At 40.8% G+C, this 19,923-nt stretch overlaps 1 protein-coding gene across 1 annotated transcript in view; it reads left to right on the forward strand.

Annotated features, from left to right (window-relative positions):
• PXYLP1 (2-phosphoxylose phosphatase 1) overlaps positions 1 to 8,420 on the forward strand; it is a 39,032-nt gene extending 30,612 nt beyond the window's left edge. Inside the window, exons 4-6 of the mRNA XM_018556060.1 lie at positions 3,047 to 3,173; positions 5,660 to 5,799; positions 7,125 to 8,420. Of these exons, the coding sequence (XP_018411562.1) occupies positions 3,047 to 3,173; positions 5,660 to 5,799; positions 7,125 to 8,056 (1,199 nt within the window). The 3' untranslated portion in view covers positions 8,057 to 8,420. The remainder of the gene's footprint in view (positions 1 to 3,046; positions 3,174 to 5,659; positions 5,800 to 7,124) is intronic.
• Positions 8,421 to 19,923: the final 11,503 nt, after the last annotated feature.

Here is a 19,923-nt window from a genome sequence, read left to right on the forward strand (position 1 = left end):
AATTATAGTTTCTCTATAGGTTGGACTCAATGGACTTGTGTCTTTTTTCAACCTGACTAACTATGTAACTATGTAAGGACAGAGAAGGGAATTTATCAAAACTGGAGCAAACTAAATCTGGAGCAGCTGTGCATTGCGACCAATCAGCCTCTCTCTTTAATTTTCAAATCTTAAGAGAACTATGGGGTGAGTGTTTTTCCCCATAGTCCTCTTTAGGGTCACGGGAGGACATATACTAACCTCCTTCCGTGACCCAAAGCTCAGTATATAGCAAGCTATTGCCCGCGATATACTGAGAGCGCCTCAGCCGTGACGGATCCCGACAATACTGTCTGGATCCACCCAGCTGCATGAGTGACAGCTGGCTCTGCCTATCTCAAGGCAGAGCCAGCTGTGCCCGCCCCTCCTCTGTTCGTTCCTCCACTCAGCACTGGATCGGCAGCGATCGGGGCGGGGGGGGGGGGGGGGGGATCCCAGCAGGGAGCCGTGAGTGACAGTCACGGCAGGGGGGGGGGGGGGGGGGGGGGAATCCCTGCAGGGAGCGGTGACTGACAGTAGCAGCTGAGATTAATGCATCCCTACCATCCTCTACTATGCTTGTTTTTCATTTTTTATGTATCATTGCAGAAAGAACAATCTTTTTATGGTAGTGTCAATTTCTTCTGTTTTTTTTACTTTTTAATAGTACAGAGAAAAGACAGTTAACAAAACCCCCTATGTGTGGTAACTTGACATCTAGTCTTCCTGTGGTTGCGGGACCTTCAGGCCGTAGGCCCATAACGCTGTCTGGTAGTTTATTTGTATATATTGTCCCTGGCAATGTTACCATATGTAGATTTTTGTTACATCCTAAATGAAACACATATTCTTAAATGTCAACACGTGTATATATATATATACACTATGTGATTTCTTTTGTTTATTCATTAAGCCTGATTTTCTTCTTTAACTAAAATGTTGACATTCAGTGCCAGGTGTATTTTATTTACTATTGTTAAACTCTAAATGGAGAATTGGTTAAAACTAGGGCTGCGGAAAGTAACGATTAATCCCTCGATTAATCGTTAATTTTTTTGATCGATCAAAATGATTTTGATCGATCAAAGTTCTGCGTGGATGCGTACTCACCTCTCCGCCGGCTTCCGGGTCTTCCATCGGAGATCCGGTGACGTCACGGACATCGACGTCACCGGACTCCTCCCTCCTTCCCCAAGTGGCTGTCGGCTAACGAAGGGAAGGGGGAGGAGTCAGGTGATGTCGATGTCCGTGACGTCACTGGACTCCTCCCCCTTCCCTTCTTTACCTGATGGAGCTGCTTGGGCCGGTGAGTACACATCCCGGCCGGGAGAGAAACACTTTTTACTGGAAAGGTTTAATCTGCTCAATCGAGCAGATTAAACCTTTCCCTGCTATCGTTTTTTTTTTTTTCTTTTCTGACATCGGGACCTGACCGTCAGTCAGAAAAGAAAAAAAAGGCATACAATTGCATAGCTAGATTCCTATTGGCTATTGCACTTTGCAATAGCCAATAGCAAACTAGCTAATGCACCCGCCCACTGCTGCTGTCAATCAGCAGAGGGGGACCTGAATTTTTCTATCAGGTCCTCTTCTGGTGATTGAAAGCAGCAGGGGGCGGGTGCATTAGCTAGTTTGCTATAGCAAAGTGCAATAGCCAATAGGAATCTAGCTATGCATTCTTATGCCTTTTTTTTTTTATTCTGACAACTGCAACTGGCAGAATACTAAAAAAAAAAAAAGTCGGCAGATAGCAAAGAAGCTTTTGCTTCCTGTGCTATCTGCCATCATTTCAGGGGGGTGCTCTCTCCCAGCCCCCCCTAACCCCCCCTCCGCGGATGGGGGGGAGAGGGCACCTCCCTGAAATGAGAGGGACACCTCCCTGAAATTGCTTATTTCAGGTTGGGATCCCTGGCATTGGCCTATACACATACAGTACAGCAATGAAGTAATAAAATAAACTAGGATCACACTAATCCAGCACGTTATTATTCTGAGTTGCCCCACTCAAGCGGTGGCCATATTGAGTGGGGAACGTGAGATTAATAACGTGCTGGATTAGTGTGATCCTAGTTCATTTTATTACTTCATTGCTGTGCTGGATGTGTATAGGCCAATGTAGTTGGATCTGTATGTGCGTCATAATTAATCGAAATTAATCGATTAATCGATGTAAAAAAAATTCGATTAATCGAACAGGAATTTTTTAATCATTACCAGCCCTAGTTAAAACATGTGGAAAGCTGTCAAATGAGCATTTATTCTTCGTTGTATGCTTATACTAAAGTAGCATGGAAGCTATATGTCTGGGGCTCATGACCTATAGACTATGGAACTTCCTCCTTGACCGTAAGTGTCTGTGCTGAAATAGAAACAGGAAATCAAAACTAGACAGAGGTTTGAGAGTAGCTTGCATGCTCTATTTTAGGTTGTTTCTTATTATCAGCATAAATGTGTGCGATTCCTGTACTATGACTTAACTCCTTTGCAACTACTTTGCCAATCACAATGAAATGATTGACTTATAAATTGTGCTTTTTCAATAGGTAGAGAAAAGGTAATATGCACAGTGGGGTAACTGATATCAACAAGTTAGCTTCCAGCGTGCTAACATCAATTTCTGTTAGTCATTGTGGGTTACTGCTGTGTACTCTTTGTCTTTATTAGATAAGCCTGAACTTATTTGAATAGATCTTTGCTGCCTGTAAACTGTGAATCAAATTCATAACTGCAGTGTAAAATGAGAGTTGAATAATGGATTTACAACCCATGAGCTTTGGAACACTATAAATAGTGCTTATTTCAGATAAACTTTGATAAATTAGACCAACTTTGTTTTCTTGTATAGCATGCTAGTAGTCAAGACTAAATTAATTTCCACTGAGAAGTGTTGCAGTAGTTCTAACGGTTCAGTACATGCCCACTGAAAAGTAATTGTGTGTAACCCTCTCCAGTAGCTTCTGGGTTATGTTAATTATCTCCATTTAAACGGTGACCATAATTAGATTCATATGTTCTTTCCTGTGTTAAGGCCATGCACCACACAACTTGAAACTGGTTTCCGTCCAAGTGATGATCCGTCATGGAGACAGGTACCCATTGTATGCTATTCCCAGGACCAAGAGGCCTGATATTGACTGTGTGCTGGAGCCAGACAGGTACAGTCCACATTTATTATGTAGCCTCACTATACTGTGTAGTCATGTTTATATTTGATGCCTTTAATAAATTGTAATGTAACTTTGCCATAAGACCTGACCTTTCCATGCTACATATGTAAAATTAAATCATCTGATTACTTCTAACTTCCTCTCAGTAAAACTGTGGCACAGAAAAAATTCAGGAACTTCTGTACACTTTACTCCCTAACTTATGATATGGGAATGTGTGCTCAGTTGGTTGGCTTATTGTTAAAGGAGAACTATGGGGTCAGTGTTTTTCCCCATAGTTCTCCTTAGGGTAACGGGAGGACACAAACTAGCGTCCTCCCGTTACCCTAAGCTCAGTATACCGCGAGCTACAGCTCGCGGCATACTGAGACGCCGGAGCGGATCCCGACGGGATCCGCCCAGCTGCGTGAGTGACAGCTGGCTCTGCCTATCTAGAGGCAGAGCCAGCTGTACCTGCCCCCTCCCCGTCCGTTCCGCCAGTCAGCGCTGGCAGATCGGAGCGGGGAGAGGGGAATCCAGCCCCTCCCCCTGTCACGGCAGAGAGCCGTGACAGGATCGGAAGGTGAGCGAACCTGGTATTTGTTCGCTCACCTCCCGATCTACTGAGCTGACCTGTGACAGTCTCATTGTCACAGTTCGGCTAGAACTATGAGGTGAGTGGAAATCACTCATCTCATAGTTCTCCTTTTAATTATTATTATAATTTGCTTATTATATCTTCCTGGTTCAGGGCAGACCAAAGATTTTTTTTAGTATGTTGCAGTTCATGGCAGTAAGTTGTATCCTGCAATGTCTGTCAGGCAGTAGACTGGCAAGATGTCTACACCTTAGGTTTCCAATCCTCTTTGCTATACCTGCCATAGCCATTCATTTTCCAAATATTCAGCATAATGAAGAATGTATCTTGGAGTCTGACACTAAACTGGATGCACCACAAGAAAGGGGGCTTTGTTGGAGTGGAGTGCAGAGCTGGAAACTCAGTTAGTCAGATCTCACCCCTTTGCCCACTTATAAAGAAATGAAAGGTCTATAATGTTTATCATAGGTGTATTGTAAATGATAGAGACAGAATATCAACCAAAAATCACATGATACAAATGTTATAAATTGAGTTGCAGTTCAGTGAGTAAAATAAGTATTTGATCCCCAAGCAAAACATGGCTTAGTACTTGGTGGAGAAACCCTTGTTGGCAAGCACGGAGGTAAGACATTTCTTGTAGTTGGTTACCTGGTTTGCACACATCTCAGGAGGGATTTTGGTCCACTCTTCTTTACAGATCTTCTCTAAATCCTTAAGGCTTTCGGCTCCCTCTATAAGTTTTCTATAGGATTAAAGTCTGGAGACTGGCTAGGCCACTCCATGACCTTAATGTGCTTCTTCTTGAGCCACTGCTTTGTTGCCTTGGCGGTATGTTTTGGGTCATTGTCATGCTGAAAGACCCATCCACGACCCATCTTCAGTGTTCTGGCTGAGGGAAGGAGGTTCTCATCCAAGATTTTACAATACATGGCCCCGTCCATTGGCCCCTCAATGCGGCAAAGTCAGCCTGTACCTTTAGCAGAGAAACAGCCCCAAAGTATAATGTTTCCACCTCCTTGCTTGACTGAAGGGGGGTGTTCTTAGGGTCATAGTCAGCATGTTTCTTCCTCCAAACACGGCGAGTCGAGTTAATGCCAAAGAGCTCAATTTTGGTCTCATCTGACCGCAACACTTTCTCCCAATCCTTCTCTGAATCATTTAGTTGTTCATTGGCAAACGTCATAAGGGCCTGTACATGTACCTTCTTGAGGAGCGGGACAGTGCGGGTGCTGCAGGATCTCAATCCATGGCGGTGTATTGTGTTACCAATGGTTTGTTTGCTGACTGTGGTCCCAACTGACTTGAGATCATTCACAAGTTCCTCCCATGCAGTTCTGGGCTGATCTCTCACTTTTCTCATGATCATCATTACCCCATGAGGCGAAATCTTGCATGGAGCTCCAGACCGAGGGCGATTGATGGTTATTTTGTATTCCTTCCATTTACGAATAATTGCTCCAACAGTTGTTTCCTTATCACCAAGCTTCTTGCTGATAGTCTTGTAGCCCATTCCAGCCTTGTGCAGGTCTACAGTCTTGTCCCTAACGTCCTTTGACAGCTCTTTGGTCTTGCCCATGGTGGTGAGGTTTGAATGGAAGGAAGAGATTCTGTGGACAGGTGTCTTTTATATACATAACGAGTTGTCGTTAGGAGCACCTTCTTACATTGACAGGACTAACCTGTGTACCACATAGCCAGTCTGTGGGAGGAGCCAGAATTATTGTTGGTTGTTAGGGCAGCAAATACTTATTTCACTCACTGAACTGGAATTTATTTATAACATTTGTATCATGTGTTTTCTCTGGATTTTTGGTTGATATTCTGTCTCTATCATTTAAAATACACTTGTATATGTATATGCACGCTGTTATTGATAACTTTCTCTTTTATGCAGAAGCCCATCTCATCCTAACTTGGCAGATTTTGTCAGTCACATGAATAAAGGTTCGGAAGCACAAATGGATGGTACTTTGAGTAGCCTGCCTCGTTTTCCAAGCCATTCCATTTGTGAAATGGGAGAACTAACTCAGACAGGTAAGCTTGTTTTTATTAATTCATATAAGATGAAATTGTCCTTTTTAAATCAGAAAATTCCCAAGTCAGTATTAAACCTATAATGCAAACATCAATGGCTTGCTTTTGAAATGTGTTTACCAGATCATGTTAGCTTAAATTCCCATTTACTTCTATAGAGCACTGTTTTTCACGCTGTCCATGATCCACTGGTGTTCAGTAGGCATGCATTGGGTGGTCTCTCCCTATATTTTTATGCTCTACTGTAGGATGTATTATATTTAGTGACAGTGGACAGCAGATAAGTGGGAGGTTTCCTGCTTTAATCCCTCTGCTTTTTCCAACCCTGAAGGTACTAGGGGTTATGCTGTGCAAGATGTAATCAGTGGTGCCTGAGAACAAAGCAGTGCCCCTGTCTGGATTGACAAATGGTGTATGGCAAGTAGGGTTGCACAGATACCAAGTACAGTACTCGGTACAAGCACGAGTACATGTACCGATACTTTTGAGCTCCAAGAAGGGATGCACCGATACCAGTTTTACGAGTACTGGTACTTGCCGAGTACTTACAAGTACGAGTACTGATACATTTTTGTTTATTGTCATTTGACAATTTTTCTAAAACAATATTGACTAATGATTTCAGGACAGAGGTAGAGTGCCAAAGCCTGGTCCCAGCTGCAACCTCTGCAACCCTGGTAGTTCTCATGAAAATGCCAAGTATCTGCACTGGTACTCGAGAAGTATCTGTGCATCCCCTAATGGCAAAGAAAGGGTGGAGACCTTAGGAGTGGATGAGGGCAATTGAGGAGTGGTTTTGATTTGTAAATACTGTCACAGTTTGAGCAGATTATTTTGCACAGTGACTTTATAAAATATATAACAGCACAGGAGTAATAAAGGAGAACATAAAGCGAGAGTTTATACCATTGGTAATCATTTTTACAGTTTAAGAAGTGGGTGTAGGTGAGACTTGCTTTAAAGTGTTTTTGCAAACTGCAAAACTTTGAGAGGCACTGCTATAGAGAAATGTATGCTGGTTAAAGACAGCAAATATGCTAATTGAAAGAAAAAAAAAACAGAATCTTGCTAGATTAGGGCTCCTTAGCTTTCCCAGGATCCCAAGAGAAGGCCAAATGATGTCACCCTCGCTTAGGTGAGCTCACAGGAAGCCAGTGTGAGTATTTATTTACTCACCCTTATTTATAGTATTTAAAGTTTTTCTCCTTCACTTAGCATTTCTAGGGGTGGGGTGGGGGGTACACAAGGAGCAGGTTTTGCATATATAAAGTCCCCTTTTATTCAAACATTTAACTTCTACAAACTAACTTGTGTGCAAAATGCAGGTGTTGTTCAGCATCTACAGAATGGACAGATTCTAAAAGAGAACTACTTAAAGAAGCATAAGCTGCTACCAAATGACTGGACCACAAAGCACCTTTATCTTGAATCCACTGGAAAGAGCCGGACACTTCAAAGTGGACTGGCCTTACTCTACAGTCTCCTGCCTGGCTTTGATTGGAAGAAGATAAACATTAAACACCAGTGGAGCAGTATCTTTTGCTCTGGTCACTGTGACTGCCCTATGAGGAACCACTATCTAGAGGAAGAGCAGCGTCGCCAGTACAGCTATCGAGTAAAGAACAGCCAGCTAGAGAAAACTTACATCAGTATGGCCAAGGTGGTTGGGGTCCCCACTCGCCAGCTAAGAGCCTCAAACCCCATTGACTCATTACTGTGCCATTTCTGCCACAATGTAAGTTTCCCCTGCACCAAAAATGGTTGCATTGACATTGAGCACTTTAAGGTCATTAAGTCTCATCAAATAGAGGATGAAAAGGAGAGACATGAAAAGCAGCTTTATTACAAGTATGCACTACTAGCAACCCACCCCCTTTTAAACCAGACTGTAAACCGAATGCAGCGCATAGCTGAAGGCAAAAAGGAAGAAGTTTTTGCCTTATACTCTGCCCATGATGTGACTCTTTCCCCAGTCCTCAGTGCCATCGGGCTCACAGAAGCCAGGTTCCCACGATTTGCAGCTCGCTTGGTCTTTGAGCTGTGGCAGAATTTGGAGAAAGCAAAAGAATACTTTGTTAGGATTCTGTATAACGGGGAGGATGTCACATATCAAACCTCATTTTGCAGGTCCCTTGACAGGCGCTTAAGTCAGCCAATGTGTCCTCTTGGGAAGTTTGTCAACTTTGTGAAAAAAGAAATGTTCTCGGCTCTTAACAGCACTAGTTACTATGATGCTTGTCATCAAAGGCTGTCCTAGACTAGAATTAACAGCAAGAAGTCTATTAATTCAGATTTACATCAGCGACCATGTACAGGAAATATCCTTCATGCTTTATTAACGTGACATGTAAATGTTAATTTTGTGTTTCTGCACTGTGTTAAACAGGTTTATGTTGACAGCTTGGAGTGCATCAGAGCTGCCAAATGGCCAATTCAACTGCCATGCAGTTTCTTTCCTTTACACAAACACAGTGTCACTTAAGTAATTAATGAAAGAACATCAGCCTTATATAGAAAGTTCCAAGCAATGGTTTAATGTTGAATTAAATGAGCTGCAATGTAGTATTATACAAGACCGATTTAGAGAACGAATGTATTAAGCATATTTGTGCCTACATTGTGTTCTGTGTCTTATGAACATATTCATTATTCAGCGGTGTTTCCTAGATCTAAACCAGAATGAATGTGTAACAAAAAAAAACTGACCACACACAGTAGCATGTTAATTGGTTGGTTGAACCAAGTTTACAGAGGCCTGTGTATTAAAAGACTCTTACTACTAGATACAAATTGATTTGTTAAAGTCAACTTTGCACCTAAAATGCAAGGTCCGTTTTTTTACATGTGTCCCCCCTTCCCCTGGGTAAAACACTAAGTGTAAAAAAGAAATCAACCAAAGGAGAAAAAAATGTTAGATTACATTCTCACCTTTCCTCCAGCTTCCATTCATGAGACCTAGACCAGGGTCACTTCATCCGATGAAATCTGGAGAATGTAGGGTAACCTAAGTTAAGAAGATGCTCCCAGCACTGTGCTGCAGTTTCTTCTCAACAGTACTTGGCATTCCCCATCAGGATGATGACAAATCAGGAAGGCTTGGAGCAGATTGGACAAGATTAGGCGTAAAACTAATTTATGTTATTCTCTATGAGAAACCTGCCCAACGTGGATATCCTTTAATGAAAAGTGACAAATATCCAGTCTCTTGTACGTGAAGCTGAACATCCATAACAGTCTCTGTAGGGTAACTTTTTTAACCTTTACAAAGTTAATATCTAAATAAACAACATGTTGAATGTCCTGTTCTGGAGTTACTGTAATCTAGACATAGCTGAAAAGCATAGACTTGTTTGATCAGCAGCTCATTCACTGGCTTACAGTCTAAGGCAAATACATAAGCCTGACCTATTTTACCAGCCAAAATGTTTGTGAATGTGCAACCACTTTTATAATTCAAACATTCTTCCTACAATGCAGAGCCGGTTAAATAATTATTACAGAGTCACCTGACTGCCCTCATCCTACTGATTGGACAAATGAAGAGCAGTTGCAGTACACTGTTGGGGTCATCTCTCTCTTCTCCCCTTCAGTAGGTAAGTTCATAGTGTTCACAGTGTTAGACTGACTGCACCATGCAGTGCAATAAAGCTTGATCAACTGACATCGCTAGCTGTTAGAATTTATTTGTGCAGGGGAATTGCACACAGCTTATATAAGGACAAGTTTGAAGTTCGTATACTAGCTGTATATAAAATGCATCCATTACTGGATTAAAAGGGTGTTTTTGTTTTTTGTTTTTTTATTATTTGCCTGGAGCTCGGCTTAAAGTACAATTAAAACTCTGATATCATATGGTACTGTGCATAGTCTCTTACAAACTCTTCTGGTTAGCATCCTGCCCATACTGTGTGGTGTATTGGATTTTAAAGTCCAATAGCAATTCACTATCCAAAATTGTTAGGAAAAGTAAAGAAGTCCATAAAAAACACCACATGTAAATAAAAAAAAAGTCATATACAGATCTCATAACTAGACATTAAATCTTCTAGAAATATGAATGAATTAAGAAAGGGAACATCAGAGACATACCTGCATCAGTGGTAACCGTTATCTCATGTTTTTCTCTGGAGAATCCTGAAGAATTAAAAGTAGTTCACACTCGAATACAAAATTCAAACGAAATACACTTTAAGGGACGATTCACACTTTCTACGTTTGGTCTGTGCTGGCCATTTATTCCAGCGCAGCTCTAATGCAGCACAAGGCAAATTGCTTTGTCATGGATGGGCTCGGCTCACACCACTGCGTTCCGGTGGTGTACACTTAAAAAAAGTATGGCATGCAGTACTTTTTTTAAGTGCACCTCAGTGGGACGCAGTACAACCGCATCACATTGCGGCGAGCCCATAGAACTGAATGAATTGTCACTTATGATATTTCAATAAAGTTCTACCAAAAAAATAAACAGTGCATTACTAGAAACATCAGAGTCACCCTTTGCATCAGAAGCCCCCCTTTCACATCAGAGTTCCCCTTTTACATCAGTCTTCATTCCCCCTTCACATTACAGTCCCACTAGCACAAAATTTTGCGGCACCCCTGAGGAGGCCAGGAGGCACAGGAGTGTGCCACAGCACCCTGGTTGAGAATGGCTGATGTACAAGTTTAGAGATCTTATCGTACACATTGTGGGGCCTTGCTAGCAATGCTGTAAAATATTTACTGTATTTTTTTATTTGTTGCCCTAATGCCGAACCTCAGGGTAAGCAAATATTGTCCAAATACAAGAGCCATGTGTTTTCTTACTGGAATCGTGGTGCCCTTTGTATATTTCTTCCTGATCTCTGCAGTGAAACTTTGACTCTGATCAGGAGCTTCCTGTAAAAAGACCAGTGACTGCTGCTCTCTCTCCTTGTGCAGGGTGACTGGTCTTGTATCTGCCCCTCCTGTAGTAATCTGCAGGCAGCCTGTAGGGGGGTGGACCTATTGAGTCTCTCCCATAGCTCAACTATTAGTTGGGCTTGCAAAGGTGTTTGGCACACACTAGGTAACACCATCAATCAGGTGAGCAGCTCAGAAGCCATCTTCACTTGCCAAAGCTGTTCAGGCAACCTTCTTTTGGCCCCTTGGAAACTCGTTGATTTGCAATTGCAGTGGTGAGCTTGCATGCATGACTATTCTGTAAAAACAGGTGAACACCCTTTGACATAGTAGTTTTACCACATTTGTATTTTTAAAACAATAGTGCAAGATGGACTTTTCCTGAATTCTGTATGTAACATGTGTCTTGTTATTCTTCTTGGACCTTTTGCCACCAGAGGGCACTGCGTATACGTTATTTTGCCTAAAAGCATTTGAAACTGATGTTAGCCATCATTTATCAGTAGTGGTGAATAAATGTTGCAGTTTTTTTTTAATCTAAATCAATAGCTTAGCAGTTCATTTCAATAGTTAAACCTTAAAGTTAATAAAATAATTTTGAATCATTTAATTAGTGGAATAAGGAATTAGTTTATAGGGACAGTCCATCAAAAACTGACATTTTACGCACTTGGTAAATGCTGGCGGGTTAGTCGTTTTATTTATTAATGATGGCGGAGGCAAGATCACTGGGCTTTATGTCTTTTTCCCCAAGTAGATTATATATTGGACTATTTTAAGGTACGGTAAAATTACTGAAACACCAGTACACCAGGTAAGTAAGATGTTGCAGGAAATACGGTACAACAGTATTAAACAAACAGTTCTAGTTGTTACATCCACTTAAACACTTGAGCAGGCAAAAAGGACACAGTACGTCCGCCCCCATGATTTGTGAACAGGTTGCAGATTCGGCACTTTATGTGTCCACAATGATTGTTCCAGTTTCCCATTTACCCAGCTGTTAATACAAAATGATCTGAACATTATTTTTGGTCAGAACTCATACTGGGACTTATGCTAGAAATTGTACTTGCAGTGCATGTGTCAGGTCTTCAAAAGTGGCTATAGCAATAACCTTCAGACACTACTCATTTCTCCATGGGAGCCTCCAGTTATTTTTCTATGCCTAGCCCCATGTTTTCACTTCCTGTGGAACAAGGACATCACTGGCCCCTATCCAACTTTGTAATGTTTGGGGCCTACGTGATCTATCAGGTGGCATTGTTACATGGTGGAATGCAAGGCTATAAAAATAGTGACCGTAAGTCGCTAGTTTCATAGCCATGTCCAGAAGGTCCAGAAAATAATAGAAGGACAGAGTTTAACGTGACTACTTTTGTTCCCCATGGTCCCTGTGTGTGTTGTAAAGTAGCCACCGCTCCAAGCTCACTGCCGTGATGGACTACAGTCTCAGTGTAGATTAGCTAAGTGTGAGATTGTAGTTCATCACAGGAATGGTGGCCACTTCACAACACACACAGGGACCATGGGGGGGGGGGAAAGTAGCCGCCCTCCAGAAGGAAGGACAGTGTCAGCACCAATTCAGAGATGATTTGAGGATCTGCAGCCGAGCGATACACAAATAGATAGAAAGATACATTTGTGTTAATAGTTAAGGTGCTTGAATGCATTTTTTTTTAAAGATTTAACTCCTGAGTTTAGTGTCACTTTAAAGTAAAATGTATGTGCTAACTGCTTATGTTGTCAGCTGCAAAATCCTGTTGAAAGGTATTGGGAGCTGTAATGTATTGTTGTAGCCAACTAAAAGGGTCTGAGACCTGAATAGGGTACTTTAAATTATATGTATAAGTATGTATTCTAATGTCATGTTTCTAATCATTCGTCCATCAGATTTGTAACTGTTTAAGTTGTCTTGACCAGTCTGGTGTCCTTTTCAACAAAGAGTAAAAATAGAATAAATGGAGGCATAAATTGTTTTGTTCTTATAATACGTATATCACCATCTTATCCATTCTCTGAGAGTTCAGTGGCTTTACAATTGCCTTATACTTACCGCTTTGCTACATTTTCATTGTAATTTGCACTGATTCTCTGGTGTCATATATTCAGTGTACCACACTTAACCTTCCAGTCATTGTTTTTCCTATCACCGCTTACATTCTTGCAGTAGAAAAGCATTAGAAAACTTGAAAGCCGATTTGAGATTGAAATAAGTTAGGTCGATATGATGTGTTGCAGTTGTGTGAATTTTAGCCCTGAGTGATCTTGTATTTTGTATATTGGTACATTTTCTTTGCTTTATGTAGTTGTACTCTGTAACCAAGGGGTCATAACTCCACTGTGGACTTCAAGATGAACTGAAGAGACAATACAGATATTACTGTAAAATATTCGTTATTGATTCTTGTTTATTCACGCACAACCCAATTACAGAAAGCAAAGCTTAGATCTTTGCTGGTATGGACAAAAATGTAATTGTATATTGATAGCCTAGACGTTCCTCACAGCAGTCTCCACTGAGAACAGATGGGAAATTGAATATATAACTTAAAGGACCACTAAACCTGAAAAGAGTGTGAAATAGCTACTAGTGACAGTTACAAATACATATGTTAAAATACACATAACTACACAAAGATTTGAGAAAACTGATGGGGAAGCTAAATATACAGTAAAGTGACAGCAGGACCAGCTCAGCTGACTGCACAAACCTCTTCCCTAAACATTTGTCAATGTATAGAGCACTGTATCCACTTCCTGGTAGTAGAAAATAAGCACATTCCTGAACCCCATCCCACAAGGTATTACCCGGGGCCTAAATGATCTATTACGAGGCATTGTTATATGGTGAAATGCAAGGCTATGAAAATGGTGACCCTCAATTTCCATTTGCATAAGCCATGTCTAAAAGCTCCGGATGGCATTGGAAGGGCAAATTTTAAAGTCATTTTCACCGCTAATATCGTCAGCTGTCAGGTCCTGCTGTTATTTCTATATTTTTAGTTTCCCCAAAGGTACACTTTAAGGTATTTGACATTTATATAACTTTTCTGTGCAACCTAAAGTCTCTATGAGCTGCCATATTGGCAGAAGCTCAAACATAACGGCTTATTAGCTACAGGACTACTGTAAAGAAAGTCAGTGGAGTTGGAAAGTATTGCTGCTGCTATTCTACCTTAATTTTAAAGAATAATTTGTGACAATATTAATAATGATGAAATGATTAGAATGTTAATAAAATTAACTGATCTATTGCTCTTCCCACCTGGGTAAACCCTTGCCAGCAGCGTGCAATCCTAATATAGTATATTTATGTAGTACAGGTCTATCCTAGGAATAGGATTGTCATTTGTACAGTAAGGCCTCATGCACACAACCATTGGGTATCCGATCAGGTCCCCTTCAAAAACTGACAGGCGGACCTAATCAGACCACCCATGAGAAAGAGGCCTTAATCTGAAAGATTACTGAGGAAAGGGGAGGAGAGACAAACATCTTGCAGTTCACTTGTTCAAAGTATTGCATCCCCACAGATCCTTTGAAAGTGTTTAGCCAGCATTGGGCTGGAAGTAGGCATATAGAGAGCAAAAAGCGTGAGATCATTTATTGGCAGAAGTAAAAAGTTATAATAGCAAACTTGCGTGATATTGCCAGTATCTCTTCTAAGAACTGTGGTACTAGAAATGCATTCACTCTTTATATACTTTCTAGGGCTGCGGAAATTAACGATTCATTTCTCGATTAATCGTTAAACCTTTTGATCAATTAAAATTGTATTGATTGCTAATGAAAACACTCACCTCTCAGGGAGTCCCGTCGGAGATCCGGTGACGTCACGGACATCGACGTCACCGGCTCCTCCCCCCTTCCCCAAGTGGCTCCGAATTTTCTGTTCTATTCTGAAAATCCCCTAACCCTAATGCACATTCATTGTCGGGTACACAAGGTTTTAATTTTATCCGGTTCCTGATAAATCAGGGGAAATTCGTACCATGGGGTGCCGCTGTCATCAGATGATCGAAGATGCTGGTTGGAAAATTGTGGCTGTCCACTGTCGGAATACAATGCAAACTGCAGGGGATTCCTCCATCCATGGTCATAAGCGTTGATGGAGGAACCGTGTATACCCCACTTTGGTAACCAGTTCAGCTCTTTTAGTTTAGCAATTTTTACATAAACCTAGCGCACAAAACCTTTGTAATTACTTAAGATAACAAAGTAATACATATTTTTTTCTATGTACCAACAAGGCTTCCTATTGGTTACATTGTCTTGAAAAAAATATTTTATTTTCTATGCAATCAATAGATTTTTTTTTTTTTCTATTTTGACTACAGTTAGTTTAAAAATGACTAGTAACTGTAGATAAAATGTGTACATGCTATGTCATTCATAGTAAAATTTGTCCCATTTATTCTGTTACAAAGTACTGCAAGCATAAGTATTAATAAGACATAGTATATAAGATAAGACTTTTTTTTTTTTTTTTTTCTTAAATTCTGTGCACTTTTTTGAATGCAACAAGAAAAACAATGAACAGCATTAATGAAAAATAAAGTTTAAACAGTAGGGGTTAAAAAATATAACATTAAAAAACTTAGGAGAAAAATAATAGCCAATAGCAATATAAAAGTAAATTAGGCTCATTAGAGTTAACTAGAAGAAATAAAAATGAACTGGGGTTAATTTGTAGTTTGCTAACTACGATTTTGTTTCTGCAGATAAATGAAACAAAGTAACTATGATTTACCAGCAATGCTGTAATTTATTTATTTTTTATATTTTTCTGCACACTGTTTGGAAGCTCTGTTTCACACAACAGCAGCTGCATAGAAAGAGAGCAAGCAGGTTTTGCCAGCAATAGCAGGGGGAGAAGGACAGGACATATGATGTACGCCCTGTGTACTCCCCAGCAGTTTTCAAGGTATAACATTAATGCTCAGAGTCCACAAGCAGTTAAAATCTCTTACATCAGCCTACTTGTAATATATGTTTAGTGGTCTTTTTATTTATAATTCTTTCCCAAACTAAATGACTTTGTTGAGTGGATTCAGTAACCTGCTGGCTTCTTATAATATTCAGGGACCTTGATAGGGGACATACCCTGTTCCTCCAAAAGTAAATAGTTCTGCACCCTACTAGGACCTTCTTCTGACAACATGTACAGCAATGTTCAACATATATTAAGGTGTGACGGACTTTGCTTCACATGTGACGGACTTTGCTTCATGTCTGGTGGAAGGTGGGGCGTGTAGATTTGAAATCTCAAGGGTGAGGGTGCCCTGGTGTTTTTATATGCAGCCAGGAGATAATTGAACTCGATCAAAACTGATAAACTAGTTTTAGATAAAATTACCATTTGGCTCTGATAAACCTAATGAAATGTTCTCTATCTATTCATATACATGATGATATGTGTGGTAGTAAAATCACAACTGCTGTACTGAGAAATTCTATGTTTCCATTAAAACCAGGCTTGACTTTGTTGTAGTCGTGTATTGTAAGTGTCTGTTAATGTAGCATTATTCCATTTTATAACAAATACTTTGTCTATGAGTAACATTGTAACATTAACTTAACCTGACTGAGAAATGCCGTGTATTTTCTACCAATAAACAAAGCATTATGAAAAACAAACTCTGTGTTTGGAATTCTGATGCATAAAAAGGTGTTGTCTTCATATTTCTTACACGTATGTTATTTACATTTATTGTATTCGAAATGTTGCAGCTGACATTGCTTGCCAGGGTTGTATTTAGACATTATGCTGCTCTACGCACACCATCATGGTGCACTTTTGTATAAGTTCCACCGCTTTTGTCATGTGATTCATTTAGTATTAACACCAGCCTAAGACATGCTATTTTCAGCCGTGTGACTGACATTTTTACATTTCATGGGACTCAAAATAACACTTTAAAATAAAAAGGGATACTTGTCCTTATCCTCATTGTAAGCACTTCTGTCAATGTTAAATGGTCTGTCTCAACCCTCTAATTATGCATTTTGGTCTGTTAAAGGTAATTAAAAATAACAGATTTATTGGCTGGATCACCAGGTATGTATACTATCTGTCCAAAAAAGTCACACACTCTAATATTTTGTTTGACTGCCTAAATTATTGTTCCCCCTTTACATGAAAGCCCCCCTTTCACATTAATTAAGTTGCTGGAGGACCAAAGCTATAAGACAAGTTTGCTACATTTAAACTTCTTCATGCTAGAAGTGAGGAGATTAAGAGGGGACATGATTTTAATGTACAAAATGTTCAGTGGTGATGGCACAGTAAACTCCCCAACAAGGACTAGAGGCCACCTAATATTGGTGGAGAAAACATTTAAACCACAAGGGGCGTAGGGGCTTTTTTCAGTTAAGGTGCCCACACACCTTACGATTATTGTACGATAATCGCGGGAAATCCTGCAATCGTACGGTGTGTGGAAGGCGTGCGACTGTTCCTACTGTACGGTCGCACGGCTTTTGTCTTACGAACATGTTTGAAAACCAGCCAAGAATCGTACGTTTTTCGGCTGGTTTGTGGCATGCTCGTAAGATAATTGACGAACGGGCCAGTGTGCGCAAGCGCACACTGCCCGTTCAGCGTTGCGGTGATCAGAAGCCCGCCCTTCAGCGGGGCGAAATTGCGATGATCGCAAGTACGATCTGCCTGTCCAAGATGGGCAGATCGTACGTTTCTTTAATGACCTTACAGCCATCGCAAGACAAAAGTATTGCGATGGTTGTAAGGTCTATGACCACCTTCAGAGCGGTTACATTTTGGAATTCTCTGCCACAAGCAGTGGTATCAGCAGAGAGTATTGAATCATTCAAAAATCAATTAGATACCTTCCTCAGAGACCATAACATACAGGGGTACAGGTACTCTTAAAAACTAAGACCACACAGGGACTCGTGTATACACATGCACAATCACACACAGACACACAAGGGTTGAACTTGATGGACCTGTGTCTTTATTCAACCTCAAATACTATGTAACATTAGAGTCTCCCCACTCATACAAGGAGCCCCCCTGCACATCAGAGCCCCCTATTTTCACATCTGAGTTCCTCCTTCACACGACAAGCCTCGCTTTTCATCAGGAACCCTATTGCATGAGAAGCCCCCCTTTATATCAGGAGCCCTTTTACATTAGAGTACCTCCTTTATATCAGAGTTACCGCCTTTACAACAGGGGCCCCCTTCACATCAGAAGCCTGTGTGCACCATGGAAAAGCATGACGCTATGGCACCCTGGTTTAGAAAGGATGGTCTGGAGCGCCGACCATACATTGAGCATATAACTGCATATGTTCTGAGACAAAAGAAAGGATCCCCTTGTGTTGTCATTTCTGCAGAAGTGATACTTTTCAGCTGGTGATTCCAGTAATGATGCAGCTGGAGTGACGCAGTAATGATTGGAAAGATGTGGCACAGAATAAAAACAAATCAACTGTGTACATTAAACAGAGGCACACATTGTACCTTTGCGCAGGAGACTTCTGCAGTCTGTGTGTCTGTCATTGTCCTTGATACTGTTTTTGCTGTGGAATCACAAGCTACTGGTGCTTATTGATCCATAAGGCAGGAGTTTGCTTTACAGTTTATTTATGCTGTAGGCTACGTACACTGACAAGACAAGCAGAAAATGAGCACATCATTAGGAGTTACTGGGACTTGAGTCAAAGTGCAATGATACCAAGGACCAGCAGAGGTCTCCCTATACTGTCTAGACTCAGGACGGATACCATATAATGGATCATTGGCAAATGAAAGAAATCCACAGAGCGAATTCCACTCAATCTTCCACAATATTGTCGTTCCTCACTTCACAATATATCTTACATTTAAAGAGTTCGCTGGATTCAGCTGCTTTCTTGCTAAATATATGATGTATCAATACCACCACAAAGAACAAGAGTAGTGATGGGCCGAATACACCTGAGTTCGGTTCAAGTTCGAACTTTAGAACATGGAAAAAGTTTGAACTTGAACTTCAAACTCAATGTAAGTCTATGGGACCAGAACTCTGAAAATCAAATGTCCCCATTTTGAAGCCTTCTATGCAATTTATTGGCCATAAAAAGGGTATGGGGGATTCGGATATTGCCCTGGGCGTATCAATGGAAACAACTTTAAAAAAATAAAGTTTTTAAGTGAGCAGTGATTTTAACATTGAGTGAAACAATAAAAATGAAAAATTCTTTTAAATAACGTGCCTGCTGCAGAAAAACTGACATTTCTAAAGAAAAGGTTCCCCCTCCCAAACAATACCAGGCCCTTTAGATCTGGTAGGAATGTTAGGAGGGACCACATTTAAAATAAAAGGAAAAAAAAAGTGTGGGGTAACCCCCAAAAGTCTCACCATACCCTTTAGTTCGAGTAGGAATTTTAGGAGGGACCCCATTTAGAGAAAAAAAAAGTGTGTGGGGTTCCCCCCAAATGTCATACCAGGCCCTTAAGGTCTGGTAGGAATTTTAAGGAGGATACCCACCCCCAAAAATCTTCCCCACAGACCCTGGGGCTTTTGTTGTGGGGGTACGGGCAGGGGAGGGCTTTTTTTTAGATCAGGGTACCCCTTTAATAAAGAGACACCCAGATGCGGCCCCCCTTGTGAATGAGTAAGGGGTACTTATACCCCTACCCCTTTACTAAAGTGTTAAAATACATTTCAATAAAAAGTTCAGACTTTTAGAATAAGAATGATTTCATTGAAATAAAAACACAACAAAGACTTCTGTGAAAGTCCTTTATTGTGAAAAAAAAATATGTATCCAAAGATGTAATCCAGGGTCAATCACGACGGCCAGCGTTGTCCACGACGACGACAATTTGACAAAATTAAAAAGAGAAGAAAATAAATATATAAACGAAAAAAACAAACGCCCGCCTACCTGTCCGCTCCCGCCGCAGAATGGCATATGTCGGCAAAATATAAACAGTTGGGCGGAGCTAGCAGTGACAGCCAGCTCTGCCCAACTGTTTACATTTGTGCGGCTGTGTGTCATCATTAGTTTGCCCAATCATGGCTCTCACAGTGCACTCTGCTGTGATTGGGTAAAGTCTTGCACCTGACCTGTGGTCAGGTGCATTGCTTTACCCAATCAGGGCTTCACAAGGCACTAAACGAGAGATCTAAGCATACATATTGGGAAAAGACAATGTTGTATTTATACACTCTGGCGGGTTGTGGAACTACAAGTGTCAGCGTGATTAAGCATCCATAGAACAATCACATTT

Source organism: Nanorana parkeri, unplaced genomic scaffold, assembly GCF_000935625.1.
Source record: "Nanorana parkeri isolate BGI_ZX_2015 unplaced genomic scaffold, ASM93562v1 scaffold223, whole genome shotgun sequence".
Taxonomy (NCBI): Eukaryota; Metazoa; Chordata; class Amphibia; order Anura; family Dicroglossidae; genus Nanorana; species Nanorana parkeri.